General features: G+C 35.9%; 1 protein-coding gene across 1 annotated transcript; it reads right to left on the bottom strand.

The window, feature by feature from the left end:
- Positions 1-3,890: 3,890 nt before the first annotated feature.
- LOC133036216 (uncharacterized) lies at positions 3,891-5,278 on the bottom strand. The gene is made up of 3 exons (XM_061112730.1): positions 5,097-5,278; positions 4,470-4,942; positions 3,891-4,234 (listed from the first exon to the last, which is right to left on the bottom strand). Exons 1-3 carry the CDS (start codon positions 5,276-5,278, stop codon positions 3,891-3,893), a joined length of 999 nt encoding a protein of 332 aa, XP_060968713.1.
- Between the last annotated feature and the right edge of the window lie 7,361 nt (positions 5,279-12,639).

Below are 12,639 nucleotides of genomic sequence, written 5' to 3'. Positions count from 1 at the left end.
AGACCGCCGTCTTCATGGTTAAAAGACAGGCTGCAACTTGACTATTTTTTTTTATATATATAGATACATTTTATATAAAATAGATATAAATATAAATATGTATATATATATACTAGGTGAATGTACGTGTCGAGCCACGTATTGATAGTTTTATTTAAGATTTTAGTCTTTTTAAGATTTTGAATATATTTTATTTTTAAAGATTTCAAATGTTTTGTTTGAAAAAATTAAATATTTATATTTGAAATATTATTTAATAATGTATTAAAAATAATATTAGTGTAATTATAAAATTGTAAATAAATTTATTATTGGAGTAGTAGATTATTCTATTTAGTTCTTTTTTTAACATAGCATTGTAATGTAAGTTTATATCTATAAATATTCTGTAAAGTGTTAATATTATATGAACATCTGCATTTATAAAACTAAAAAGTGGGTCAATGACAGAAGTGATATATCTGCAATCACACAAAGATAGAAGTGGTATTTCTGCTAAACCATGACACTTGAATCATCGGGGCGAATTAACACCAACCAATAAGAAAGAAAAAAAAACAGAGAATGGTTTCAAGGTGGAGTTTTGTGTTTAATATATGAGTTTGCACGATCAGATTTAGAACAATTACAAATAATGAGAAAGTAGATACAGAATTAAATCTAATCAAATTTAAATTTAAATAGTATATGATTTAGATATTTTTAATTAATCTATTTAATATTTATGGTTAAGATGATTTTTTTAATTTAAAAAGAGATTATTAATATTTAAAAGATTGTTTAATTTTTTGGTTTTAATTATTAGGTTTATTTGTTAACGGGAGATCAAACCTAATCGTCAAATTTAACAGAATATTCTTTTTATTTTTAAGTATATTCTGTTAAAAGAAGAAATGCCGTTAGGTAGACATTTTTGATATATAATATATATAGATCTGTGGAGACTTAGTAGCGGCACTCGGTGGCACTTTGTGTACCTCTTGTCCTGTTGCATTTAGTTTAGTGGTCTAGGAAAAATTGCTGCACATGGGGATAAGCGAAACGACAAAGGTTTTGAATGATTTTTGTTATAGTAGCATGGGAAATGTGCATGCATTGACATGCAACTTTTCTAGCTATAGCTAATTTGTTGTTATAACATCAGACATAAAATTAAGTACAGATTGACCACTATACTGTATGTATACTGTATCGATGAAAAAGAAAGTACAGTTACAATCAATCGCGATCAGAAAACTTTAAAGAGAAACAAACAAAGAAAAATTTGAATTGTTGTAGGAGATCAGATTAGGTTTTTGTATGGATCCGAAGGGTGCATTTATGGCCCAATGACAGCGCATATATTATATAGATGGGAACGTGTTGTGGTACGTGAGCATGAGGAGAGAACATATATTATTGAGTTGCGTTGTTCGGAAGAATACGGTACTCATATTGATCTCACCCTACGTGGTCTTGGCTTTACCGTTGGAAACTTCCCAATACTCAGTAACATTATTCTATGACGTATGTACAATACAACTACAAACTGTACAATATGCTAACCGTTTACTTCTGTAACAAAATTGTCGAGTGCACATGCATGAACAATTTATTAAGTATAATAGAAGAATGGATTTCACAGAACAAACTTTGGTCGTTTTGGTTATTATTAATATTGTTCATGTTTTTTTTTTAACAGTTTTCATTTTTTTAACAGTTTTGCTTGTAACCTTCAAGTTTTATAGCTTATAATTTGCTTCTCTTTCATTTGGGTTTTGACTACATTTCACAGCCCAAGATAATAAGTATGGTTATTTTTTCTTAAACTAGTATCACTTTTCAAAAATAATAATAAAAGAAAATTAATATTCTTAATGAACAATGCATTTTGTTAACCTGAAGTGAAGTTACTCCAGTTATAGCAGTCAACTTGGGAAAGGATCCCTAACTTTATTTCTAGGTAGACTTCGGGGACTATGGAATGGGTATTGAATCTCGTTGTTTTCAAGTGCCCATCCTTCAGTATTCTGAATGGGTATTAAAGGAGTCGATCAGACCCCTAGATGTTTATCTAGGCGCTTAGGGTTTCACCCAGCCCCTAAGTTGACAACTTGGCTAGGGTTTCCGTTTTGGGGATTGTCTTAGTGTGTAGATGACCCCAAACGTTGCACTTAGACATTAATTAGACATGTCACGAATATATTTGAGGCATCAAAATTAGATTCGGAATAACTTCAAACTTAGGCACTTAAGTGCGCAAGGTGCCTAGAGCACCAGGCCGATGCCCATGTTGACATTTCGTTAACCTGTGTCGTCTCCAATCACCAAACTGAAGATGCTTTTATTTTCTTCGTCCTCATCGAAAATGAGGAAACAAGTGCTTTCGAAAGATAAACAATCCAACCTTGAGGAAAAACAAGTAATTAAAATACATAAATATGAATAAAAATTAGTAAGTAGTTAAGTAGTTGTAACCAACTATTTAATAGCTACTAAAAAATATAAAAACACACTACTAATAAATTAGGCTATCTTGGCACCAGAATCTCGATGGCTACGTGTTACTGGTGAGATAGATACTAATCTTCGGGGTTACACATAAAACCTTCAAGATTGATAATGTTTTTTTAAAAAAGAATAAAATAAGTAAGTCCAATCTCGGTAGGTCCAACTAGGTCGGCTAAGATAAGGTACAAAAAGTACCCTATCTCGACGGACCTAGTTGGACCCGCTGAGATTGGGTCTTTTAGATAAAAAAACCAAAAACCCCAGCCCAACCCGCTGTAGCTCTCTCTTCCCTCTTCTTTTTCTTCTTTTCCTCTTCTTCCTGCTGCCTTCTCTCTTCCCTCTTCTTCTTCTTTCTTCTTTCTTCTTCTCCCTGCCTCCCAGCCCTCAGATCGCCCTCTTTCTTCCCTCTTAATCTTTATTCTTTTCCTTCTCTACCCAGCTAGCCCTTTCTCTTCCCTCTTCTTTTTCTTTTCCTTCTCTGCCCAACAAACCCTCTCTCTTTCCCTTTTCTTCTCTTCTTCTCCCACCCGTAAGCAGCCACAATCATGAGAGCTTGCAATTCGTATGTTTTCTTTTTCCTTCTCTTTTTCTAAATATTTATTTTGTTTGAAATTTCTATGGTTTGATTTGAAATGTGAAAAAAGTTTATAAGTTTATTTGGTATGATTTCAATTTTTTTATTTTTATTTTTTTGTTGAAATTATTTATACTAATCAGTGAATATTTATGTAAATTAGTTTCTTAGCTTAATAATGATTTAGAATGTGAAATATATTGTTCTGAATTGACAATTTTAGTTTTGTGACATAAAAAATTAGAAAAATGTATTATTTTGAATTTGTTTTGAACTATGTATATTATTTTAAAATCATAAACTATGTATACATACTATCAAAAAAATATATATGTTTATATAAATGTAAACTTATTTTTCTAAACCTTTGTAGAGAAAATCATAAATAAATTGAAGACCATAAGATATTTGGATTAAAGTTTTAGTTGTAAATTAATATATATGTTAAGTTGTTGTTTTGTGTAATTATGAATTAACAATCAATATCAATATCTATATATATTTATATGAAGGAGGGTTTTGAAGAGATGATGTGGTATTCTCTTCTTTTAATGTTCTATTTTTTTTTTTTCTAATTTCTAATTTCTTGTTTTATTTATTTTTTTATTTAACATTTATCAATAACAACAACTAATTAATAAAAAAAAAGAATTTTAATAGATATTGGATTTATTAAATGATAAATATGTCTTCTCACTTTTATAACTTACATTATTTTTATTTTTATTATTAATTAATCAAATTTAAGTGTAGTTAAAGTGTAATTGCTTTGAGCTTTTTGGTATTACAAAATTATATATATATATATATTGAAATTAAGCTCTTATTAACAACAATCAGAGCTTAATACATCAATAAGAAAAGAGAGAAAATCCTCAATCCAAGCCAATTCACCATCCACCCTAAGTGCATGCACAGCTAATTCACGAGTAGCCTTGTTGGCTGTACGACGAACATGAATTACGGATGCCTCAGGAAAACTGGAAAGCAAACTAGCAATATCATCCAATAAAGAACCAAGTTCATTACAAAGGGAAAAACGCTTTGGGAGAGCCGAAACCAAGGCTAAGCAATCTGACTCCACCACATGAAGAGGAACACCAAGAGTGAGAGACCAATCCAACACAACCATTAATGCAACAGCTTCTGCTAATATGACTGTAAAATTCCCTACAAAAATTAACAAACAGAGAATAAGTGAAAAAAAAAATACAAGGAGAGAAAATAAATGGTCAATCCTAATAAATGAAAACAACAACAAAAGAAGCACAATTACAAATTCGGTAAATAAAAACCATACACCGGAGGGAAAAGTCTCACTCCGGTCCAACCATAACCCCAACAAAACTACTCCACACCCTCCTATCTTAGGAATATCATAATATTTTAAAGTCATAAAGTATACCAAATAAGGATCTACATAGACATCCCAGCACATTCCCAGTAGTATCTCGAACTCTTGCCCCAATGCCTATAGTATTAGAATTAACATCCAAGGACGCATCAACATTTAGTTTATACGCTCCCAAAGGCGGCTTAACCCATCGTTCTGGAGATAAGCATGTCGATCCCTTTGCCATAACATTATGCCTCGAACATTGACTGTACTCATTAAATAACTTAAACATTTGTGAGACCACAACATCAGAAGGGTTGGCTTTGCGACCATGGACAATTTGGTTCCTTTCACTCCAAATATACCAAGCCGCAACTAGGAACAATTCGTACTCAGATCTAGATAGTATCTCCGAAGCCTTCAGAACTATTTGTTTGAATGATATATCCATAGAGAGATTATTCAACATAGTAACACGCAATTCCTTCCAAATTTTCTTAAAACCACGACATAGGAACACAGCATGACTGTTCGAATCCACACTGAAACCACATATAGGACAATTAGTATGATCAACCACTTTCCTTTTCTGAAGCCCCACATATGTAGGAAGCATCATGAAACCCACGCCAAGCAAATATTAAAACTTTCTTAGGCAAAGAAGTTTTCCAAAACCCTTTCCACCATACTGCGAACCAACTCTTAGAAGGGGAAGGATCAAATTGATCCAACTGCGACGCCACAAAGTATCCACTTTTCAATGAATAAGTCCCGTCAGCTGTATAGTGCCACATCCAAGAATCCGCTTTCGGAAATTTACTAATTGGTAAAGAACAAATACTCTGTTGATCAGCCACATTAAACAACTCCCTCACCATCTACATATTCCAACCACTCCTTGACTCCTTGACCAAACGAAAATAAATGGTGGAGATCTCATTTCACATAAGCTGAAATATCATTTATACGGGATTAAGTATTTTAAGGATTAAATACATTGTACGGTGTAACGGTAATCTAATCCCTTTACAGTGTAGATCATTCATATAGAGGATCATTGATAAAATTAGGATTATAACAATGGATAAGTAATGATGTGTCTATATGGTGGAACATATAGAGCATTCTATATACTAAGAGTGCAATTCTAAGTTCTACGCATGGATTCAACGAAGAATTAATAAGTTAGTGAATTTTAGTAATAAATTTTTGATCTGCTTATTGGAAGCTCGGTTATATAGACCCATGGTCCCCGCACTAGTTGAGATAATATTGCTTGTAAGACTCATATAATTGGTTTTGATTAATCAATTATAATTCTCAAATTAGAGTATGTCTATTTGTGAATTTTTCACTAAGTAAGGGCGAAATTGTAAAGAAAGAGTTTTAGGGGCATATTTGTTAATTATGATACTTTGTATGGTTCAATTAATAAAGATGATAAATGACAATATTATTTAATAATTATTTATAGTTATCAAATAGTTAGAATTGACATTTAAATGGTTGAATTTGAAAATTGGCGTTTTTGAGAAAATTAGATGCATAAAAGATAAAACTGCAAAATTGCAAGAAGTAAGGCCCAAATCCACTTGTATAGGGCCCGCCACTTTTGTAGGGAATTTAAACTGATATTTTCATTATTTTAATGCCAAATAATTCAAACCTAACCCTAGTGGAATGCTATAAATAGATAGTGAAGGCTTCAGGAAATTTACACTAAAATTTCACACTTCTGATTCAGAAAAAACTGAGCCTCTCTCTCTCCCTATCTTTAGCCGCCAGTTCCCTCTTCTTTTCTTCTTCAATATTTCGAAATTCTTAGTGTGAGAATAGTGCCCACACACAGCAAGTGATACCTCAATCATAGTGAGGAACATCGTGAAGAAAGACTTTCAGTAAGAAGGAGTTTCAGCACTAAAGAATCATAGAAAGAGATCCAGGTTCAGATATTGATAATGCTCTGCTACAGAAAGGAATCAAGGGCTAGATATCTGAACGGAAGGAGTCATTATATTTCACTGCACCCAATGTAAGGTTTCCTAAACTTTATATGTGTTTATTTCATCGTTTTAGAAAGTTCATATTTAGGGTGTTAATCAACATACTTGTGAGTAGATCTAAGATCCTGGTAAAATAATTTCCAACACAAACTCCATGACACAGGCTTGCAGTAAATCTTCTAATATCTGAATTGTTCTTTCTGATTGCCCATCTATCTGAGGGTGGAAAGTTGTGCTAAACTTCAGCTTTGTACCCATAGCTTTCTGAAGACTCACCCAAAACTTTGATGTAAACTTAGGATCCTTGTTTGAAACAATGGATTTAAAAGCTCCATGGAGACGAACTATCTCCTTTACATACAGTTCAGCATACTGATCCACTGCATATGTAACTTTCACTGGCAGAAAGTGAGCTGATTTTATAAATCTGTCCACTATGACCCATACCGAATCATACAATTCTGTATTTCTAGGCAACCCGGTTACAAAATCCATCGCAATGTCCTCCCACTTCCACTTAGGAAGGGCTAAAGGTTGTAATAACCCCGCCGGCCTTTGATGTTCAGCTTTGATTTGCTGGCAGGTTGAGCACTTGGACACGTAGTCTACCACATCTCTTTTCTTCCCATACCACCAAAAATAGGGTTTTAAATCCTGATACATTTTGGTTGTTCCCGGATGCAGTGCATAAGGTGTAGTGTGAGCTTTATCAAGGATTTCTTTCTTAAGCTCATCAACACTAGGAACACAAACTCGAGCTTTATACAATAACATTCCATTATTCGAGATTGAAAACTCTTTAGGCCGACTAGCCATCACCTCATCTTGAATCTTGACTAGCTCGGGATCTTCTAATTGTGCCTTTCAGATTCTTTCTAGCAAATTAGACTGGAGTGTCAAGTTGTGCAACTTTCCAACTACAAACTCAATTTCCGCACTGACCATCTCAGAAGCCAGTTGAGGAGCTATCAAAATAGGGATGAAAACTTTCCCAGGAACTCTTCTACTTAGTGCATTAGCCACAACATTCGCTTTCCCGGGGTGATACAGAATCTCACTGTCATAATCTTTAACCAGTTCTAGCCACCTTCTCTGCCTCATGTTTAAGTCTTTCTGGGTGAAAAAAATACTTGAGACTCTTATGATCAATATAAATCTCACATTTCTCACCATAAAGATAATGTCAAGCAAAAACCACAGCAGCAAGCTCTAGGTTAGGAGTTGGGTAGCGCTGCTCATAATCCTTCTGTTGACGAGAGGCATAGGCTATGACTTTGTCAGCTTGCATTAAAACAAATCGCAAACCCTTTTTGGATGCATCACAATCAACAACATATTTATCTTGATCTAATGGCAAAGCTAGCACTAGAGCTGTTATCAAACGTTGTTTCAACTCTAAAAAACTTGCTTCACATTTGTCTGACCACATGAATCGCTGATTTTTCTTAGTTTACTCGGTCAGTGGCATAGAGATTTTAGAGAATCCCTCGATGAAATGTCGATAATACCCTGCTAAACCGAGCTTCGAACTTCTGTCACTGATTTTGGCCTCGGCCAGTTTTTCACTGACTCGATCTTGCTTGGATCAACCATAATCCCTTTCTTTCCGACAATATGCCCCAGAAAAGATACCTCTGATAACCAGAATTCACACTTTTTGAACTTTGCATACAACTTGTGATCCCTAAGTTGTTGCAATACCATTCGAAGATGATGCTCATGCTCCTCTTCTGACTTAGAGTATACAAGGATGTCATCGATAAACACTATGATGCAGTTATCGAGGAAATCCTTGAATACCCTATTCATGTGATCCATAAAGGCCGCAGGAGCATTAGTCAATCTGAATGACATTAGCAAAAACTCGTAGTGCCCATACCTGGTTCGGAACGCAGTCTTTGGTATATCTTCTTCCTGTATTCTGAGTTGATTATAACCGGATCGTAGGTCAATCTTTGAAAATACCGTCTTTCCCTGAAGCTGATCAAACAAATCGTCGATTCTGGCTACGGATACTTGTTCTTAATCATCAACATTTTTAATTCCCGATAGTCAATACACATTCTGAGGGAACCATCATTCTTTTTCACAAATAGAACTGGAGCTCCCCAGGGCGATACACTGGGTCGGTTAAACCCAATATCAAGCATCCCCTGTAGCTGTAACTTAAGCTCCTTGAGTTCTGCCGGAGCCATTCTATATGGAGCTTTAGAAAAAGGTTCGGCTCCAGGTGCCAAATCAATCACTAATTCAATTTCTCGTTGTAGCGATAATCTCGACAACTCCTCGGGAAAAATGTCGAGAAAATATTTAACAACCCTGACTACTTCAGGCCTAAATGTTTCGGGTCTGCTGGTGTAATGACCGCTTTAGTAATTTGGATTAGAAAAGGCAATCAGTACTAATTTTTATTATTTTATTATTATTTATGAATTTATTTAATTGTGGACCCCAATATTTAGAAATAAATATTAGAGTTATAATTTCTCAATTCCGGAGATTTTATTAAACTCTAGGGGTATTATTTAGCTTATATATGAAATATACAATTTTTGTAATTTTTGCTCGGCGACAACGGAAAATGCGATGGATGGCTAGATTGATCACATGGGTAAGTTTAGAACCTTATTTCTTAGTGGGAAATATTTCAGAGAAAATAAATTATCGGGATTGAGTGGGGTTATGGAATTTGACCATTTTATCCCTAGCTTTTGAAAAACCTTAGTATTGGGTTAAAGGGCAATTTTGTCTTTTGGTTTAGTTGGGTGATAGGTGGCTGCCCTAAGTAAGTGACACCTAGCAAGTTAATATTCAGCAAGGATTAATTGAGAAATCCTTTTTCCATTTGAACAAAAATCAAGAAAGTAGGATAATAAGGAAAATAGAGTTATCTCTTGAACTCTCTCTCTCTCTCTCTCTCTTTCTTTCGGCTGCGACAAAGCAAGGGCAAGAATCAGTTTTTCCCTTCCATTTCTCTGGGATTTAGCAAGAATTCAAGGAGGAATTAACCAAGGTAACCTTAGCTGCTCTTTAGTTATGTTTTTTCTCAAGTTTTGCTTGATTTCAAGAAGTGATTTCTAGGTTTAGGGGCTGTTAGGTTTGCTTATGCTTAGGGTTCAAATTTTAGAGTTTATTTGAGTTGATTTTAGTTCCTAGCATCTGGTATTGTTGATTGGTTTGAGTTTTGTGCAACTTTGAGCTTTGAGTTCAAAGCTTTCAGCTTTAATGGCAACTTCAGTGTTAATGGTTTGTTCTGTGATTTGTTGGTTGGAAAATGTTGTGTATGCCCTTATTAGGTACTCTGGAAGGTTTCATTGAATTTGGTGGAGAATTGAGCAAAAAATGAAGGACTTTGGGAAACCTGGTGCAAACCGGCTAGCCGGTTTGCAGTGCCACAAAAACCAGCTAGCTGGTTTTGGCAGGGTTCCCCGGGCCTTTCATTTTCTCAATTTTCTCCTTTGCGATGCCTCGCTTGGGTGTTTCCCCATTTCCAGAGTTAGAATAACCCATAGAAAGTATAACAAAACCTAGGGTTTTGGTTTTGGGTTTCCCGGGATTAGGGTTTTAATCATGTAACTTACCCGGTTTTAAAATGTGAATAGGGCATCTATCTAGCACAAGATTTCTGTTCAGGTCGGCCAGCACACTTGAATTCGGAAATCAGCTAAGAACTGAATATAATGTGTGATATGATTATCTGAATGTATGTATATGTGTGTGTATATGCATGTTTGGATTGTTATTTACGATACCACACTTGTATAGTTATGATACAGAGTGCATTGGTATAGTGAGTGTTGTTGTGAGTACAATACAGTGATACCAACACGAGTACGGGAAAGTGCTAAGGTGTGTGGTATATCACTCAGCGGTACTCAGGGTACGAAATAAACCCTACCAACACTCGTACAGTGAGGTACGTTGTGTATGTGGTATAGTGGTTGTACCCTAGTATTGAACGTTCATGCTCATCTTGTAAGCCCTGTAAATAGGTGTATGGGCGCCTAATTACAGGTCGGAAATTATATGATATGTTATAGGGTAAATACCATTTTAGACCCTCTGTTTTACAAAAGTTACCAATTGGACCCTGTGTTTTGTTAAATGACAAAATGGACCCTGTATTTTCTAAAATAGTACAAATAGGACCTTGAATTGATTTTTTTGTCAAAATAAAGTTTAATTATAATCCGATCTAAAAGTGTTATGACAAAACTGTTTACATTTTTTGTATCTGTTCGTATTAAGCATTGTCTTCAAGTTGGTTGTATTAAAAAAAAAGTTGTCAAAAATTAAGCTCAGGGTCTTATTTTTACTATTTTAAAAAATACAGGGTTCATTTTGTCATTTAACAAAACACAGGGTCCAATTTGTAACTTTTGTAAAACACAGGGTCCAAAATGGTATTTACCCTATGTTATATGCATTTTTTACTGAGTCTGTCGACTCACAGTTCTGTTTCCATGTGTAGGTAAAGGAAAGGCGAAAGCTGAACAGGAGTGAACCTGAGCTCGGATGAGATTGTACATGTCAAAGCAGCGCGACCTGGAGTGTTCGGTCTCGCGACATCTAGGGATTGTAATTTGATAGTCGCTGTGCGACCTGTAATAAATGTATATTTTGGAATGTTAACTTTACAAAGTTTGAAAACGGAATCCCGGCACTTGTAAATATTTTATTATATTATAAAGTTTAATATTTAATATAAAAGTTTTAATTTGACACATTTTTTGAGAAAAAATTCTTTGATTAGCAAAGATTGCACTGTAATTGAAAAAGCACTGTAGTGTGCCTTAGCATTAGGGCGTTATAATTTTGGTATCAGAGCCGCCAGGTTTGTCTACCGAAGCTTGCTAAAACATGTACAATCTTCATCAGAGAAAGCTCGGTTCATGGTTCAGTAAGCTCGTACTTGTTTAATATTTTAAATAAATTGTGAATGTGAAAGCATGTTAGGAAGCATATTAGATTTTAATTAATTATTTTAAAAGTGTGTTGCCTTTAAGTCCTTAAGAGCGGTGTTAAGTTTTGATCACTGTCTAACCTGCCTGGCTTATGGATTTGCAGGCTAAGTCCTATAAAATGGACGCCCCGCAAAATACAAGAAGTCAGGGTTATATGGTTGAGACTGGAGGCGGTCAGAGAAATCCCCAAAATCCTCGTGGTTGCGGTCATGGCCGTGGTAGAGCTCAGGGTGGTCGCCCTGTGAATCCACCACAAGCTCCTCCGAACTGGGAGCAAAGATTTGCAAATATGCAAGATCAGATCCGCGAACAAGATGAAGAGATTCAGAGATTGAGGCAGCAAGGTCCTCCTGCCGTGCCTCCTCAATAAGTCGCTCAGGCCGTTGCGGTTACTGCGGTGCCAGCAGAACAACCTGTTGTTGGTAACTGTATGGAGCCGTTGTATGAAAGGTTCCGGAAGCAGGCACCTCCAGTGTTTCTGGGAGGTCCTAATGTAATGAAGGTTGAGCAGTGGCTCACAGTGATCGAGCGTATCCTCAATTTTATGGGAGTGGTTGGTAATGATCGGGTGACATGCGCCACTTTAAAGTTTCAGGAGGACGCCCTCATGTGGTGGGAATTGATAACCCTCACCCGGGACGTCACAGTTATGACCTGGGAAGAGTTCAAGGAGTTGTTTAACTCTAAATATTACAATGAAGCTGTGCGCAGTGCAAAGAGGAAAGAATTCACTGAATTGGTTCAAACCGAGGGAATGTCTGTTACTGAGTATACAACTAAGTTTGACTGTCTGGCCAAGCTCGCAGCGGGAATTGTGCCAACTCATTTCAGTAAGAAAGAGAAATATTTGGCTGGTTTGAGTGCGAAGATTAGGCACGATTTGGTGATTACCACCACTGAAGCAACTTCATATGCAGAAATGGTTGAAAAGGCTTTGAGAGCCGAGGGTGCAGTGAAATTTCTTCAGGAGCCCCAGATGACTCCAAATGTTGGTGGAACCCCCACTGTTCCTACTCTTGTTTATGGTAGGGATGGTGGTGACTCCACCACTGATCTGAAAAGGAAAGTTATCCCAACTTCTGGTGGCTCACGGCAAAGTAAGAGGTTCCGTAGGAACCAAGGCAGAGGTGAACGCCAGGGTTACTCTTACCCTGAGTGTCCACGGTGCAAGAAACATCATCCGGGAGAGTGTAACCGGAAGACATGCTTCCTGTGTGGCCCGGTGGGGCATTTCAAGAAAGATTTCCCTCACACAAAGAAAGAGGAGCCGAA

The sequence above is a fragment of the Cannabis sativa genome, chromosome 3, assembly GCF_029168945.1.
Source record: "Cannabis sativa cultivar Pink pepper isolate KNU-18-1 chromosome 3, ASM2916894v1, whole genome shotgun sequence".
NCBI classification, from domain to species: Eukaryota; Viridiplantae; Streptophyta; class Magnoliopsida; order Rosales; family Cannabaceae; genus Cannabis; species Cannabis sativa.
The sequence above is the reverse complement of the archived record's forward strand: the minus strand, read 5'-3'. Positions and strand labels throughout refer to the sequence as shown.

Bases quoted from the DNA above. Each gene is read 5' to 3' on its own strand.
- LOC133036216 (XM_061112730.1), bottom strand. From the start codon at position 5,278: ATGGTGAGGGAGTTGTTTAATGTGGCTGATCAACAGAGTATTTGTTCT. The intron at 4,943-5,096 runs GTTCGCAGTATG...ATGTGGTTTCAG, and splicing joins CCTTCCCCTTCTAAGAGTTG to TGTGGATTCGAACAGTCATG. The intron at 4,235-4,469 runs GTATACTTTATG...TAATTTTTGTAG, and splicing joins TCTATGTAGATCCTTATTTG to GGAATTTTACAGTCATATTA.